Source organism: Oryctolagus cuniculus, chromosome 10 (assembly GCF_051225735.1).
Source record: "Oryctolagus cuniculus isolate XC-2025 breed Fujian yellow rabbit chromosome 10, ASM5122573v1, whole genome shotgun sequence".
Classification (NCBI taxonomy): Eukaryota; Metazoa; Chordata; class Mammalia; order Lagomorpha; family Leporidae; genus Oryctolagus; species Oryctolagus cuniculus.
In genome coordinates this window covers 126,340,178-126,357,057 of record NC_142876.1, presented here as the reverse complement: position 1 = coordinate 126,357,057, position 16,880 = coordinate 126,340,178, and the positions used below count along the sequence as shown (strand labels likewise).

At 44.2% G+C, this 16,880-nt stretch overlaps 1 protein-coding gene across 17 annotated transcripts in view; it reads left to right on the top strand.

Moving 5' to 3' along the window:
- CHL1 (cell adhesion molecule L1 like) overlaps positions 1-16,880 on the top strand; it is a 176,330-nt gene that overhangs the window by 108,035 nt on the left and 51,415 nt on the right. For 15 of the 17 annotated variants that reach the window (XM_089305726.1, XM_089305724.1, XM_089305727.1 and 12 more), the window contains exons 5-9: positions 2,138-2,325; positions 11,204-11,326; positions 12,619-12,789; positions 13,836-13,883; positions 15,982-16,102. In XM_089305726.1, coding sequence (XP_089161852.1) covers positions 2,138-2,325; positions 11,204-11,326; positions 12,619-12,789; positions 13,836-13,883; positions 15,982-16,102 — 651 coding nt within the window. The remainder of the gene's footprint in view (positions 1-2,137; positions 2,326-11,203; positions 11,327-12,618; positions 12,790-13,835; positions 13,884-15,981; positions 16,103-16,880) is intronic. The other 2 variants (XM_070050027.2, XM_089305729.1) reach the window with 1 other exon arrangement.

Here is a 16,880-nt window from a genome sequence, read left to right as displayed (position 1 = left end):
TTACAGAGAGAAAGAGAGATCTTGCAGCCACTGGTTCATTCCCCCAGTGCCATGGCTGAACCAGGTGAAAACCAGGTCTCTCATGGGGCTAGCAAGGACCCAAACTCGTGCTGTCTTCCTGGGCATATTAGCAGGGAGTTGGATTGAAAGAAGAACAGCTGGGACATGAGCTGGAGCACACATTGGATGTCACAGGGGGTGACCAGCCCTGATACATTCTCAATGAAAATTGTTTTTTTTTTTTTTTCAATTGTCTTGTGAAAAACAATTGACATTGTTTTGGTGTGATCATTTGGTATTTTGAAAAATCATGATTAGTGGTCCATTAACATGTTAAATTAACATTTTTCTACATTTTACCAAATAGAATATATTCCATTAGTGTAAGTAAATATGGATAGAATTACAATAGAATGAAGAATTTATTCAATTAACTAACATCATGATAAATACATTAATACTAATATTAATTTACTGAATATATCAAAAGATAATGCCAAACAATCATCTGTAGTTACAACAGAAAAAGAAGAGAAAAACACAAAAAAAGTTGGAGGTAAGAGGAAGACACTGTCCTGATGAGAATGGTTAGGTTTATGAATAACACATACAAACATACTACATACACATATGAACCCATCACACACAGACACATTCTTGGTAACAGCACATGTCCCATGAAGGTTTGTGACTAACACTCAAACATACTACACACATATCCTAACACACCACACACACAGACAAGAAGTGTCTGTGAAGGCTTAGAAATACAATCAGATAGGTCAGGGTCCGGATATTAGTGCCCTGAAATACGCCCAATTTTACATGGATAATTCTAATATAAATAAAAAGGCTTTTTATGTGATTGCCCATAGAACTGAGACACTCACCTGCTAGGTGGGGAATTTAACTGTGTATATTTTTTTCTGGAATACATTTCTGTAGCTTCTATCAACATTCCTTAAATTATTTGGTATTATTGTCTGTTGATCTTGTTTTTAAGGAATTGGCTTAAGGAAATATTTGGACAAAAATATTAGTTAGGATTGTTGACTACACTTATTCATAACATGAAAAGTTTTGAAATGGTCAAGCAAGTAAAATAGTGACCATGTGACAGCAGATGTTGTAGCCATAAAGCTGTCTTAATGCCATCATGGTAACTGGAAAACCCATTTGTCAAAATTGTGTGTTGAATGTGGTCTCACATTAGGAGTTAAAACTGTGGCACTAAAACTAGTGGCAGGAAATACGATCAATGGATATTGCTAGATGGTGTGTTTTTGTATTTTGAGTGAGAACTTTACTTGTGTACACACACATACTAACAGACATGCACGCATAGACATGCACACAAACATACCACATAATACCCATATGCATCGCATTATTATACACATTCACAAAACATACCACACACATGTACACATCACACAGAATTAGCATGCATGCATATACATACATCCACATATATTACATACTGCTACACAGATGCATATATATGCATGTATACACAAATGTCTTACACACATACTCATGCACACATACATTACACATTTATAGTTACACAGTCTCCACTTGCCTAATTTGCTGACTTGCGTATGTAATGTTGTAGGTTGTAAACTTACTTGTGTGTGTACCCTTACATATGTGGACTTGTTCCTTATGGAACAGGTGCTGAACATAACATCTGTTAACTCATTTTGTTCTAACAGAAACCTGGTGAAGTTGGTTCTGCTACTACCCCACCCACGAGAAGCTGATGCTTCAAAGGCTGAGGTTGGGCATGACCCTCGGGGCTTTCTGGCTATGGTGCCTCTTCTCCTAAAAACATGATGTACAGTCTACTTTTTAAAAATAAAAATGATGTTTAAGACTCTAGTAATAATCCTGCATTATATTTCTAGTTGGAAGAAAATTTAAGTAACTTCGCTTTTGTTCTCTCAGTAGTCACATGTTTCTGTGGCTTAAAAAGTATCTCAGATTCCTTGGAGACCATGATTTATATTCTGCTAGGTATATTTTGTGCCAGAAAATGTCTTGGTTTTTTCATTTTTGCATTTGTTCATTAATATTTTTAAAAGCTAAGAAATGCATCACAACTTTCAGGATTATCAAGGTTCCTTTTGTCTTACAGATTTCGGTGGACTAAGGATGACAAACCCTTTAATCTCTCTGATCCTCGCATAATTGTATCTGATAACTCAGGGACATTCAGGATCCCCAACGAGGGCCCAGTGTCCCACTTCCAAGGGAAATACCGCTGCTTTGCTTCTAATGCGCTGGGAATTGCTATGTCGGAAGAAATAGAGTTCATAGTTCCAAGTAAGTGTCACGTGGAGATTTCACTTGTCAGCCATTTTAGTGAAGCATTAAGAAGGAGTCATGCTGGGCTGTAATGAAATAAAGCATTATTAATTTGAACAGCACATGTATAGATCTTAAATTTTGTTTATAAAGGAAGTTCTTTTCCAGGTCTTGATCATTAAAATTGGATGACCTTAGAAGGCAATGCAGTATTGCTGTGTTTCAATACCTTATACCCAGCACATGAAAAGGGATGACAGCTTTGCTGTGTCTGATGAGAATCAGGTTAAGGACATCCCCAGTTGGTGTGGGTAGAAGAACTCATGGCTATCCCAGAATCTGTCAGGGCAATTAGCCCTGATAACGTGGTTTGCTGTGGGTCTGGCACCTGCTTTGTGGCTGAGCAGGTGGAGACGCTGTCCCTCTGGTTGTGTTGCAGGAAACAGCCACCTTGGAGACCGTGTGCGTGCAGCCACTTCTCACTCCCAGTGAGCAGTGACCCCTACTGCTGTTGTGGCAGACACAGCAAAGCAAGTTGCATGGCCCCTGCTGGCTTCCATAGCATTGGTTATATTTTTAATTAGAAGATGATTTGGACAATGTATTTGTGACCCCAAGGATCAAAGGTTTCTTATATAAGTCATATTGAAGCTACTAGATCAAAAAACTCAGGAACAAAATAAAAAAAACCCACAAATTCAGAAAAAAAATAGACTTAACATTGAAAATGTCATGCATTCATGAATAGTTTTACAGACATTCAGAAAAAAGTGACAAAGTGGCAAAATATGTAAACTTGAATGTCAGCCTGGAATGGCTGATACAAATGTGAAAATGTAATCAGAAGGAGAATAATGGTGGCCCGACAGTAAAGGCAGTTGCTCTTGCATCATTGAGAAATATTACAAACTCTGGGTCTAAGAATTTTAGTGAGAGTAGCAGTAGAGTGGGTCAAAGAGGCAGTGTATTCACACTCGGAGTGGAGCAGATCAGAGAGGTGGTGTATTCACAGAGAAAATGCCACTGGGCTGTGAAGAGATCCCAGCAGTATGTCAAGCAAGAAGGGAAATGGTTGAGAAATACATTAGTTCAAAATACATGAAAAGAAATAAAATATTGATTAAGAGCATTGCAATGTGGCACAGTTTTGAGGAGCAAACCAGGAAGTGATAAAAACAATATGCAAGGTTGACAGTTGAAAGGCTGGGACTAGACCCTGACCAATAAAACAAATGGTGATGCTCTTTTTATAAAACAACTGGGAGTAAAAGGGTTTTAGTTGGATTTCTTTATTTTTTGCATTGTTTATATTTATTTCATGGTCTTTTCATATAATCTAGATGAGTAATTCTGTAGCATAGTAGTTCCTCTGAAGTAGCCAAGGGCGGAGCCATGGTTCCGACTGAAGGAGGTCCCCACAAGACTGTAGTGTGTCCACAATGAAGTAGTGGTGGACAGAGCTGTGATGTGAACACAGAGCTTTGGGTTTGGGAAGTGTCCATGAGCTCTGGGTCAGGAAGGACTGCCACAGAAATTTTGGTTGAGACATGGAACTGTCTTGTGTGCACAGCTGACCTCCATGTCCACAGATTCCAATCTGCAGGCACAAACAGCTGTGGAGGGAAACTATTCAGAGGAAACATCGTGTCTGTACTGAACATATACAGACTAATTTTCATGTCATTATTCCCTAAGCAGTACAAATAACTGTTTACATAGCATTTGCTTTCTGTTAGGTATTATAAGTAGCCTAGAGACATTTAAAATGCATTAGAGGGTGTGCTCAGGTTCCATGCAAACACTATACCAGTTTATAAAAGGGACTTGAGCATCCATGGATTATGGTATTCCATGGGGGCTGTGGAACCGATTCCCCTCAGGTACAGAGGAGCAACTCTTGTTACGTGTGTCTATGTACAGTCAACTCAGTTAGTTAAGACTAGACATTTAAAATGAGATGGAGAGAGAGGGAGGCAGAGAGATTAAAAATCTGTGGTAGACAACAAAGCATCAGGGGATCCCTAACCTGAATTCTAGTGGTTGCTATGGAGACGCAGAGGAAAAAGCAGCAGCTAAACCTATTGCAGAAAAAGAAATGGCACAGTACAGTCTAAATTTCTGCAGTTGGAGGATTTCTTAAAATAGTCTCGTTTGTTGTCTAAGCAGACCAAGTTAAGACATGAAAAGTAATTTTTGGCAGAGTGTGCCAGCCTGGTAGGGAAGGGAAGGGGCGGGGTCTGTGCTCTGTTTGTCTGCTGCTGTGGGAAACGGCTCCATCTCCAGTCTCCTGAAATTACTTCAACATCTGATGGTTCCCTGTGTTGAACAGGAGCCCTTCCAATCCTTAAGAATCTATAAGTCAGAGACCACTTAAAGCTTCCCACAAGCTTTGACAATTAATGCTTCAAAGTTGTGTAGAGTTTATTCTGTTCTACTTTTATGTTGATAGAAACTTTGTGATTCGAGTTTTAGAGTTTCTGTCTTTCAATACCCTGTTGAAACTCCCTACAAAAAGAAATCTTCATGTACAATGTTTGGTTTTCCATTTTCAACAGCATTGCAGTTTACTTTCTGATAAATGAGTGGAAGACAAATAAAAATCAACCAAGCAATATGTACCATTTTCAAATATACGAAAAACCACTTAACTACATGGGTTTTCCATGGCATGCCATGGGGAGTTAGTCCCTGAATTACTCAACAAGTCTTTATGAAGCTCCCCTCACGTGACAGCCTCTTTCTAGTAATTTGGGATCTAACCATGAACAACTCAAAACTGTCCTCAAGAAACAGACTCCCTGTGGGTACGGGGGGTATGTCTGAGAGAATGGATCCTATCTTTCTGCCTTCGTTATCCAACTGTCAGTAGAGTTCAAATGATGATATAAATGTTCTACCATGTTATTTAATAATACCCACCCTCAGGGTACAGACCAGCTTTCTCCACTGAGCATTCTTTGTCCTTCGCAAACTGTGCTGATTTTTCCCTTCTCTGATCCTAAAAATAAATTTACTTATACTTTTTATTTATGAGATGGGGAGAGAGACCAAGACATATGGATCTCCCATATACTAGTTCACTCCTCAAATGACTGCCGTAGCTGAGACCGGGTCAGGAATGAAGCCAGGAACTAGAAACTCATTCCAGGTCTCCCAGATGGGTGGCAGGGCCGAATTACTTGAGTTGCCACCAGTGCCTCCCAGAGTCTACAGTAGCAGGAAGCTGGAACTGTGAATGGAACTGGGACTTGAACCCAGGCACTCCATTGTGGGATGCAGGCATCTTAGCTTATGGCTTGATTGCTTGGCCTAATTCTCATTCCTTCTTTCTAATTTTAAAAATAATGTGTCTGAGGTATCATTAAATTATGGAGAAATTTCCTACTTTAAATGTATAATCAGCATTTTTTGGTAGTTTTGGGTACTGTATCACCATAATTTGGCATTAGGACATTTCCATTACCCCCAAGATTCTCTGTGCCATTTGCAGTTCACACTTGTCCCACTCTCTCTGATCCATATTCTGCCTCTGATTTTGCTTTTGTAGAAAATGCCTGTAAAACAGTTCATGCAGACATTCATCCCGACACTGAATGAACATAGTTCATGTAATAATTCTTTTTCTCATGGCTTTGTCACTTGCATGTTTATGAGGTTAATGTCTGACCTAGCATCCATCAGTAGTTTGTCTTTATAATGTGGAGTATATTCCATTGGTGTGGATGTCATATTCTGTTTGTCCATTTATCACTTCATGGGCATTTGTATTATCTTTACTTTCTGGCTATTATAAATAGTGCTGCCCTTAATTCTCTGGAAGTGAAAGTATTGGCTTGTGTACTGTTTGGGAATCTAGTGATTGCCAAGTGTCCTGAGGGCCTGCCCTCCTCTGCCTCACCCAGCAGATGCTGCAAGACAGTGTTGCTGGTTGGCAGTGAGGACACGAGAGTCCACATGCTGTTCAAATAATTGGCCGAGTGGCAGGTGTAGGGGTTGATGCCCCTGATGTTTTAGTGTAAGCAGTTTCGTATTTTCCTCAGATTTCCTGAGACAAGCCCTGGTTTTCTACCATCTGGCTTAGTAGATGTGAAAACAAAACAAAACAAAAAAACCTGGTTTGGCAAGCATGTGCTGAGTTCTACTAATGTGTGTAAACCAACCAAATAAGATTAACTGGATTTTAAAGGTTTAATTGAGGTAGAGGACTGGCACTTGTTCACCAGAGCATGTGGATGCCTGGAATAAAATGGGCAGAGCTGAGTGTCCGTCCTCAGTGTGAGTGCATTGCAAACTCCTGGACGGAAAGGCAGTGTTATTTCTTGGTAGTCCTGAGTGGATTGATGGGATGCTCTACAGGGAATGGGAACCATTCAGTTTCTTTACAGATGGGAACTGTTGTGAGGGACAGTGGACATTCGTGGTCGTGGGACAGACTCTGAGCAGTGTGCCAAGCACATTCGAGTGAAATGCAGCACACTCAGAAGCTCAGCAGTCCAGGCCAGTAGTCACAGTGAGAGTCCACGTGCACAAGTGTCCTTGGCATAGGAGATTGGCCCCAGGGAGGGACGGAGGAAATAATTCAGTGAGGAGGTCGCAGGTTCCACATGAAGCATGTCTTCCCATCTGCCTTCCCTACCTCCTTGGTAAAACTTAATTCAGATATTTAGATAAATCACCAAGGTGCTAGGATGTAGGCTACGGAAGAGTTAACAGGAGCAGCGGCAGCAGCAGCAGCAGCAGAGAGGTCTTTGTTGCCCTCCCCATTTTGTGTCTCACCTATAGTTGGGTGTAAGTCGGAGTCGAACTTTGGAATAGCAGCCAGCGTGAACTGAGAGCTTCTTTAGTGTGGGTACTGTTTTAATAAGTTCACATGAAATCCTGTATTTAAACTTTGACATGAGCAAATGACTTAGATGTCCTTAGGTTTTCATCTTATGAGCAAGGAAACCGCAGCTTGTTAAGTAGGAAGGTCACATTGAAGGAAACTTATGGACAAGAAAACAGAATCTTGTTAAGAAGCTCCTTAAGTAGCAGGGTCACTTTGTAAGAAACTGAGCCTGGACCCTGTGACAAGCAGCACACTCTGTCTTGAGCTTGCATATCTAACTCTCTGCTGCACAGGTTGTCTACCCTCGGGTCACCTGGGTGACACTTTGTATAGGTGAACTCAGAGGCATTGTGCTTCTTGTTGGAAACATCTTGGTACAGTGGCAAATGGGAATTGCAGAGATGGGAGAGACGGGGAAACCCCTGAAGCTGTTCCCTCAGTGCTGGGGCAGACAGCAGCGCCATGTGCCTTGGTAGTCCGTAGGTGCCAGTGCCGTTCTCATCCAAGTGGTTGCTGAGCGTAAGTTGTGTTGGGTTAAATCGCCCTAATGCATTTTGTTGACACTTTTACTACGTAAGCATTGTGGGATCGTATAGCTTCAGTTTTGTAATACGCCTGGTGTTAAGAGCCCCTTTCCTCGGGAGGCTGCTGAGGATCCCAGAGAGATGGGTGAGCAGATGCTCGCAAGTAGGAATGTGGGTGGGCTCGGAAGGACAGGAGCCCTTCAGACACTGCACAATGGTACCGCGAATGCTGGGGCTGGAACCCCGTTATCCCACAGGGTGTCCTTTATACGGAATCTTTTTCTTGGAATCTCTACTTCAGGTATGGATATGCTTTCTCTGTGTCTTAGGTTGAAAGAATTGAGGTGGGTTTGCAGAACTGACAGCCTCTGAGCTGTGGGGCTCCTGCCAGTCTCTCATTTTGCAGGTTTGCTTTGTCTGAGCACTCTGCTAACAAGGCCTATCTGCAGCTAAAGTGTCACTAGGAAAGATTTTTCCATGCAGGACTCTTAGCTGGAACTTTTTAAAGAACCCAACACGTGGCTACTAGAAATTTGTCTCCTCTACTGAATGGTGAACGTGAGATGCTGTTGGATAACAGTAGTGAGGGAAGCATGAGGTCTTGATTAGCCGATGTGGGTAGACTGACAGTTGCTTTATAGATAAAGGGAGTGGATCTCTTTTCGGCTTCCTCGCGATGGCAATTCCTAACATTCTTCAAGTTCTGCCTAGGCAGATGATGATCCTTTGCCAAGGGTCTCTCAGGATTGATCCCCATCTGCTGAATCACAGCTAAATGACTTTTTTTCTGGTGTTGATGGAGTTCCCATTTTTAAATATGCTGGCAAGTGGTTGTCTCTCTCTGTCACACACACACACACACACACACACACACACACTGATTGTTTACAATTCACTTTTACAAGTAGTGTGTCAGTTCAAGCTAAACCATGGTAAAGTTTATCATAAAGGAAACATTATTAGTAAAAGTCACTGTTTGGAAATACTTTTATTTTTATCCTTATATATTTTTAAAATAATTTCATTTGCTAATTTGGGAGGAAGATGGACAGAAAGATCCACTGGTTCACACTCCAGTTGTCCACAATGGCTGGGGTGGAGACAGGAGCTGGGGATTCCACCCGGATCTCCCACCTGGATGGCAGAAGCCCATTCACTGCTGCTTCCCAAGGTCTGCATCATCAGGAATCTGGAGTCAGGATCTGAAGCCAGAATCAAACACAGGCACTCCAATGTAGACACAGGTGTCCTAACTGGTGTCTTAACTGCCACGCCAAAAACTGGAGTTTCGAAATGGAATACTTTCTTTATTCGAATTGAAGTAGACTTCAGGTTTACTGTTGCATTACAATAATTAAATTTCACATCTATCCAATAATGTGAAAGTATTTACTTTCTAGTATGGGCATTAGATTCATAAAATAATTTTACAGTCAAAGAACAAAAGGTTTTGAGAAGCTTAACAGTTAGTTTCCTTTACAATAGCTCATCCGAGAACGTAAGTTACACTCGAATTTAGTATGTGTGCTGCTGAAGCAAGCACGAGCACCTAAGTTAATAAATACATGAAGATTTCCTTTTCCCAATATTCATTTAATCTTTAATTCAAACCTGTTCTAAAGATTCATGGCATGTGATGAAGATTTTGGTAGGCTTATAAATATTATTTGATTTTGTTGATGTCCTGGAAGCCAGTTGCATTACATATTTGTACATTCAGCATTAGAACTTTATATAACCTAGATCTGATGAATGAAGGGACAGCAGCGATTCACTGGAAGGTCTGTCTGTTTAAACCATCAAGTTTTCCAAAGTGCCTGAGGGAGAGCTCTCCAGTCGGGATCTGTACATCTCATTGAGTGTCTGCTTTCTGTAGACATTGAGCCATGCACCTGGCATTCTCATCAGGTGCTGTGGAGTCCACTTGCTGTGAAAAGGGGCACACGTTCCTTTCATTTTCTTGTCCATTCCCTTCTGCTGCCCCTTGGATCTGAGCATGAGATTCAGCAGTACCCAACACACTCCTGATTTCTTTGGTGCAGTTAGAGCAGCAAGCGCCAGACAGATGATTTGAGTCTGAGCTTTAAGTGCACTGTTCCTGTAAGTTGCTTTACCTTATTGGAAAAGACGGACAAGACGTCTGCAAAATGACTCGCATCAGATTTGCCCTTTGTCAAAGCCAAGTCTTCACCAGATGGGGTGTGATGTTTCATCCACAGGATCTTTCTTTATGCTGCGAAGGTGACAGACATATTTCCTGTCTTTGGGATGGGAATTTCATGCTACCTACAACTGAAAGCTGACTGTTATTCCAAATGTTCCCAGAGTTTGCAGGAGAACTCTGGTAGGACGTGGGCCGGGAGGGCCAGAACCATGATGTGGCAGGTGTGCAAGGAGAAGGGAGCTGGCCGTGGGAGCTGGGAAGGCCCTGTGCAACCACACTGCCTCTGCAGGGCCACGCCTCGAGTTTAGACAAAATCAATGCATGGTAACCAGCTGGTGCATGGATATGACAAATACCAGCAACTTCCCTCAGTGGCTGAGACTTGGGGTTAGGGGTCGAAGGCCATAGGACAAATGCAGGAAGCACACAAAAAACTTCTCAAAGAGAAATTTCCCAGTAAATGAATACGTGTTTAGGCTCCACAGAGTAACAGTGATCTGCTGGGCACTGCAGCTCAGAAGTGGAGCACCCCCAAGCAATTCCTTCCGGTCAGGCCAGTCAGAAGCGCCCTCTCATGGGCTCTCCTCTGTTAGAGTCTGTGGAACCCCTCAGGCAAACCCCCAACAAAGCTGAAAGTCACCAGTTCAGGCAAAGTGTATTTTGAGTATTATTAGAAATAGAGATACTTTTATAAAAATTCTGTAATTGTGTTGGATTTCAAATCCTGTGTTCTCACTTAGAGCCCCATGGTGACTCATTGCTCTTTAGGAAATGGACTGTGGGATGGGGCGGAAGCAGCGGACTGAACATTGGAGCCTCGTTTCCTGCATCAATTCCACTCCATCCAGAGTTTCATTTCCTGGGAGTGATTCCAATTTGGATGGCTCGGCTTGCATTTAAAGTGGGCGTATTTGGCTTTTCATTGTGTTCTGCCGCTTTCCCCCTGTAGGCTTTGAATTTTTTATTTAGTGTGGATAATGCTCTGAATGAAATATTTGCCAGCCATGTGCGAGGCCTTCACAGTAAAGCAGGAAATAGAGAGTGCTTAACTGCCTAAAAAGAAATCACCGTGTTTGGAGAAAAGACTTCTCATCAAAGCTGAAACGAGTGAGTCTCGTGACTCAGGGTTTACAACTCAGAGAAGGAGGCACGAGTATATTGTTGTCACCAAGGGAAACTATTTCTTGTCTAGGATTTCAAAATGTATTTTTTAAGTTGTGGAAAGGTACACAGATCTTTAACAGTTCACCTCTCTAGGCAGATGTGAGATCTAGGAATTGGATGGTTGGATTTATTTAAACTGTTCAGTTTTAAGGTGAAGAGTGTTTTCAGATGTGACCTGTGACATTAAAGGTTAATTTTAATGGCTTTTTCTGCCAGGTGTTCCCAAATTCCCAAAAGAAAAGATTGCTCCTCTGGAAGTGGAGGAGGGAGACCCGACTGTCCTGCCCTGCAACCCCCCCAAAGGCCTCCCACCCTTGCACATTTACTGGATGAACATCGGTGAGTGACGCTCCGTCTGCCGTTGGGAGGGCACCTTGATTTCATGCACCTTGTAAGTAATGTGATGAAGCCAGAGATGAGCTAGTCATGTAGTGGCTCCTCCATATCCACGGGGGCCTGGCAGCCCCTCCCCCAGGAAAGCAAATCCGCAGATGCTCTAGTGCCTTGTATTAGCTGACAGAGCATTTGCATGTGACTCCGGTATCTTTCGGCACCTCTATCATCACCACCTCACTCATAACACCTAACAAAATGCAAATGCTACATGAGTGGTTGTTCTCGTCTGCACCACTCAGTGCAGACACAGACCTTTGCTTGTGTGAGTCTTGTTTGCTCCCGCTGGTTGACTGCAAGTGCAGGACCTGTGGAGGCAGAGACGCATCAGGTAGCCAGCATTGAAGACTCGATCCGTGGAGAGCCCCTCACTAGTCCTAGGTACACATACTCACATGTGCACGTGATGACACCCGGGAACCAGTACAAACGCTGCTCATCTGTCCCTGGCTTGACAGAGGAGAGGCCGATAATGAAACGCAGTCGTCTGTGAAGCAGTTCTGCATCTCACACAACCTCCTTGCCTTTGGGATGCAGCCTGCCTGTGTTTGTGTTGCCAACTTAATGCTTCCTTTGTTGTAAAGCTCTTCCTACCCAGCACAGGGACCACAAAACGCAGAATTAACTTTGATCTTAATTTTCTGAAAAGCTTTGCTGACATTGGGCCTGAAATTCCAGCTTCGTGTGAAGCCCACTTCTAGCATAAGCCTTGGCCGTGCTCCCTGAATGTTCCCTCACCGTGGCCCACAAAGAAAAATGGGACTCACGTAGCTCACAGAAGCATGCCAGCAAGGCTGCTGTCTGCGTTCGCCAAAGTCCCAGACTCCACACAGCCTAGAATCTGCCAGCCTTCATCCCGGACAGAGGGACAAATACCACAGACACAACTTTTAGGGACCTGTTTATAGAGGTACAATTTGGAGACAGTAAAATGATAGCTGGGTTTTATCTGAGCCATCCACTTTTCAGTTAAGCCCATGAAGCCCTGTGAGCCAAGCAGGAGACTGATGGTGAGGGGAGGGCACAGGCTGCCTCTCGCTACAGGGGTTTCTGTGTGCTCCCAGCATGTGTGTGACTTTTTGCTCACACATTCTTCCTATAGGAAGACCAGACCTGAGAGGAACAGGACGGACAGAGAAAAATAAAATGAAATAATATAAAAAAGAGCAGAAAGAAAGGGAAAGATTAGGCACAGTCGTGGAGACAGGCCCTTTCAATGATAAGATCCTTGTTTCCAGAACTGGAACACATTGAACAGGACGAGAGGGTGTACATGAGCCAGAAGGGAGACCTGTACTTTGCCAACGTGGAAGAGAAGGACAGCCGGAATGACTACTGCTGCTTTGCTGCCTTTCCCAGGCTGAGGACCATCGTACAGAAAATGCCCATGAAACTGACAGTCAGCAGCTGTAAGTGCACACCCCCCACACATGAATGCCGTGTGCAGGCGTGTCTGCCGTTTCATGACAGTCAGCAGCTGTAAGTGCACACCCCCGCACCATGAATGCCGCGTGCAGGCGTGTCTGCCATTTCATGACAGTCAGCAGCTGTAAGAGCACACCCCCCGCACATGAATGCCGTGTGCAGGCGTGTCTGCCGTTTCATGACAGTCAGCAGCTGTAAGTGCACACCCCCGCACCATGAATGCCGCGTGCAGGCGTGTCTGCCGTTTCATGACAGTCAGCAGCTGTAAGAGCACACCCCCCGCACATGAATGCCGTGTGCAGGCGTGTCTGCCGTTTCATGACAGTCAGCAGCTGTAAGTGCACACCCCCGCACCATGAATGCCGCGTGCAGGCGTGTCTGCCGTTTCATGCTGGCTGCGCCCTGTGAAGCTGGGTGGGTATTTTGTTGTTCAGTGTGACTTCACACAGATGACAGGGCAGCCGTGGTGCAGCTCCACGGTGGCCCTGCCTCTCACAGCTGGAAGTCAGTTTCAGTTCACCGTGCGAGTGGTTCCATCATGTCTGCAGGATCTGGTATTCTCAGTATACACAGTGCAGTTCCAGGGCTTTCTACCAAGTCTTGGCCATTAAATCACTGGATTGATCTTGGGAAAACCAGTAGGCTTTCCCAAACTGGCAAAGTTATTTGAATTGCCCACTTACCTGGTTGATTCCAGGGATGCTGGTGAGAAAGTCACTGGTAGCAGGAAGAACCCTTGGGCTCACAGGGAGGAGAGAGACCTGGCCTTGGTGACTGGGTGGTGGTGCTGGTGCCCTGTGTAGCTGGGAGTTGGTGTCACCATTTCACTCTGATGGAGCACGGTCCGCCTTGTACACTTGGTGCCAGGGCTTCACTGGAGTACCCTGTATGTCTGAGGCAATGTACTAGTGAAACATGGTCTGCTTCATTTTGTAGTTGTTCTAAGAGACAGATGTAACTTTTCATTCATTATTGATATCAGCATCTACCATCATGTTTGTGGTTTTTTCTTCCATTTTTTTTATTTCAGTAAAGCATGCTAATGACTCAAGTTTATCCACAGAAATTGGCTCCAAGGGTAAGTTGGGGGTGTGTGGAGTGTGGGTGTTTATTTTCACCCTACGTAGCTCACTGTCATCTCAGAATGTGGCTTTTTCCTTTAATACCTTTGAAAGTTCACTCAAACACTAATATTCCTGTTAGGGAAAACCCCTTAGCATAGAGAGTTCTGCTGCTTTCCTTTCCTCTTGGTTGTATACAAAGGGAGAGGTCTTTATAAATGCATAACTAATTATGTATAATGATATATGTGACACATTTAACATACATTTAGAAGCAGAGGTAGACACAGGCATGGGAGTAGATGTAGATGGGGGGGAGTGGGTGCAGCTGTAGCTGTAGATATAGGTGTAGATATTGTTGTAAATGTAAGTAGAGATGTAGATGTAGGAGTAGATGATGTACATATAGGAGTAGAGTAGGTGTTTAATGGAGTCTTCACTTTGGGTCTTCCAGGTGTCTCACGGGACATAAGGTTGAGAGCTTTATATGTAGAAAGCGAAAATGAAACGGTTAAGTGTCAAGAGAAACAGGATGGGGCGAAGAAAGTTAAATGAGTATTTTTCTTGCACGACTTCTTAGAGTACTTAATATGTGGCTATAAACTGTTACTCTGAGAACGGATAAGCTTTACAGCGGTTCTCAAACTCGATGACTGTGGAGCATTTTAATTTTTTTCCACGTAGGATCAGAACTTGTGTTCTGTGAAAGGTGCCCGGGTAAACCTGAAGTACGTAGTAAGCTAGTTTTCGACGAGCAGGATCGCTTACATGAGTGCAACAAATGTTATTCCCACAATGGGGACCAGCAGCTCCAGCAGGGTGTCTCATACCCTGGTGACATTGCAGGGTGGCAGAGTGGGGCTCCATGTGCAGTGCCTTCACTTGTGAGGTGGACTCATTCATCGCTAACATCATTCTTTCTTGAGATCTGTGACTCAGACATGTATATTACTGTGTCTTCATAGTGCTCAGTAAGAATCACTGCACACAGTCACCACATGTAGCACATGTTCAGTAGTTCTTTTTAATTTTTTAAAAGAATTTATTCATTTATTTGAGAAGTAGAATTACAGGCAGAGAGGGAGAGACACAGAGAAAGGTCTTCCATCTGCTGGTTCATTCCCCAAATCACCGGAACAGCTAGAGCTGGGCTGACCCGAAGCCAGGAGGCAGGAGCTTCTTCCAGGTCTCACATGTGGATGCAGGGGCTCGAGCGCTTGGGCCATAGCAGAGAGCTGGATTGGAAGAGGAGCAGCCAGGACAGGGACTGGTGCCCATATAGCATGCTGGCACACAAGCAGAGGCTTAGCCTACTGCGCTACAGCATGGGCCCCCAGTAATTATTTTTCAGTAAATACTCACATGTAAGGAAGTTCACAGCAAGGAGAGCATCCCTGTCTCCCGATGGCAGAGTGTGAGCTGCTCGCCTCTTTCCATATCATGTCAGTCACATTGGCATTGGATGGGAAAAGCTCTTTATATTAATGTTTAGAAGTAAGCATTTTCAGTGAGTTTGCCCTGGTATTTGGAGAGTATTCTTAAGAAAATAAGGGACGGGAAGCATCAGTCTGCAGGCAGTGAGGATGGCTGCTTTGCAGAGGAGTGTTTCTCCTCCCTGTGGCTGTGAATGGTGTTGCCTGGAGAGCCTGACAGGTTGCACCTGCACCAAGTGACCACCTAGAGTCCACCACAGTCATCCTCAGTCAGGTTTTCTGTGAGCAGGGCTTTGAAAACTGGGATTTCAACAGGAAGCTCATCAAAATGTGTAGGTTCATTACATTGAAGAGAAAAAGCCATCAGACAAGGGATGGTGTAGAATGTAAAATTATAGCCTATCACTAACAAGTCTATCTCGAATGCTGTTTGAAGTCCTGAATGAGAAGAGGGGTGTAAATCACAGCTGTCGTGAACCGCGGTGCTACCCTTAGCTGATGCACTTGAGGACAGCCCATGCTTCCCAGCCAGAGGGGGGAGTCTCTCTAGAAACATGTTGAAATGTGCATGTATTCATCTGTGTGTATCCACACACACAGATGCACACGTTTCAGGGGGTATGTAGGCTTCCAGAATTTTAACTATCATGGTTTGCAAACATCTGAATTTTCTATTTTGTAGCAAACTCAATCAAGCAAAGAAAGCCCAGGTTGCTGCTGCCCCCTGCGGAAGAGGGCGCTGAGTCTCCCGTCATTGTGCTCAAAGGGGACACCCTGCTGCTCGAGTGTTTTGCGGAAGGCCTGTGAGTAGCCTGATGTCTGCGCACACTTGTCCACACAGTGTTGCGCACAGTAAGATGTCCACTAAGAGTGCACTTGCATATACATTCTTAGCTTCTTGTTTCACATGAGCGGTGTGACTGTATTCCTGGAGGAAGTAGTCTGTGTTCCACTCTACAGACTTCAGCCTGTGAGTGAGAGTCTCCAGCACTTAGGTCTGTCGATTTAGAGTCTTGCAGGTGGCAGGCACAAGGGCAGCATGGTGCTCAGCGAAGGCAGAGGTCCAGCTGACGTGATGCAGGCAGTGCAGGGGGTCGGCAGCCTGGGCCGGGTCTTCTCTCTGCTCCATGGCCCTGCCCCACTGCTGCTTGTTGTATGCTGGCTCTGCTCCCTTTCCATGTTCCAGGGAGCCCTGTTTGTCCATATTTTCCATGCTGTCCTTTGCACACAAGAAAGGACAAACCGTGGAGTTTCATGTAAACGTCTCGTTAACTGAACTTCCAACATCCTTTCCCAAAGCTTCCCCAAATGCCCTAAGGCTCCCACTTTGTACATTTCCCCACCGTCACTTCTGCTGAGTGACTGCTGGGAGCCCATATGAGCAGGGGCTGGCCCAGGAGAGCACCTGCTCTCAGCTCTGACCTCCTGGTCCCGCCCTGCCATTGGGAAGGGCATAGCACATTGCAGTCTGTCTTCCTGTACCTGGTGTGCTCATTTGAACCACAGCTTTTGTGCAAGCTGCGGACCTTGGGGAGTCTGTTTAATACACTAGGATTCAAAATTTAACAGTCATATTTCTTC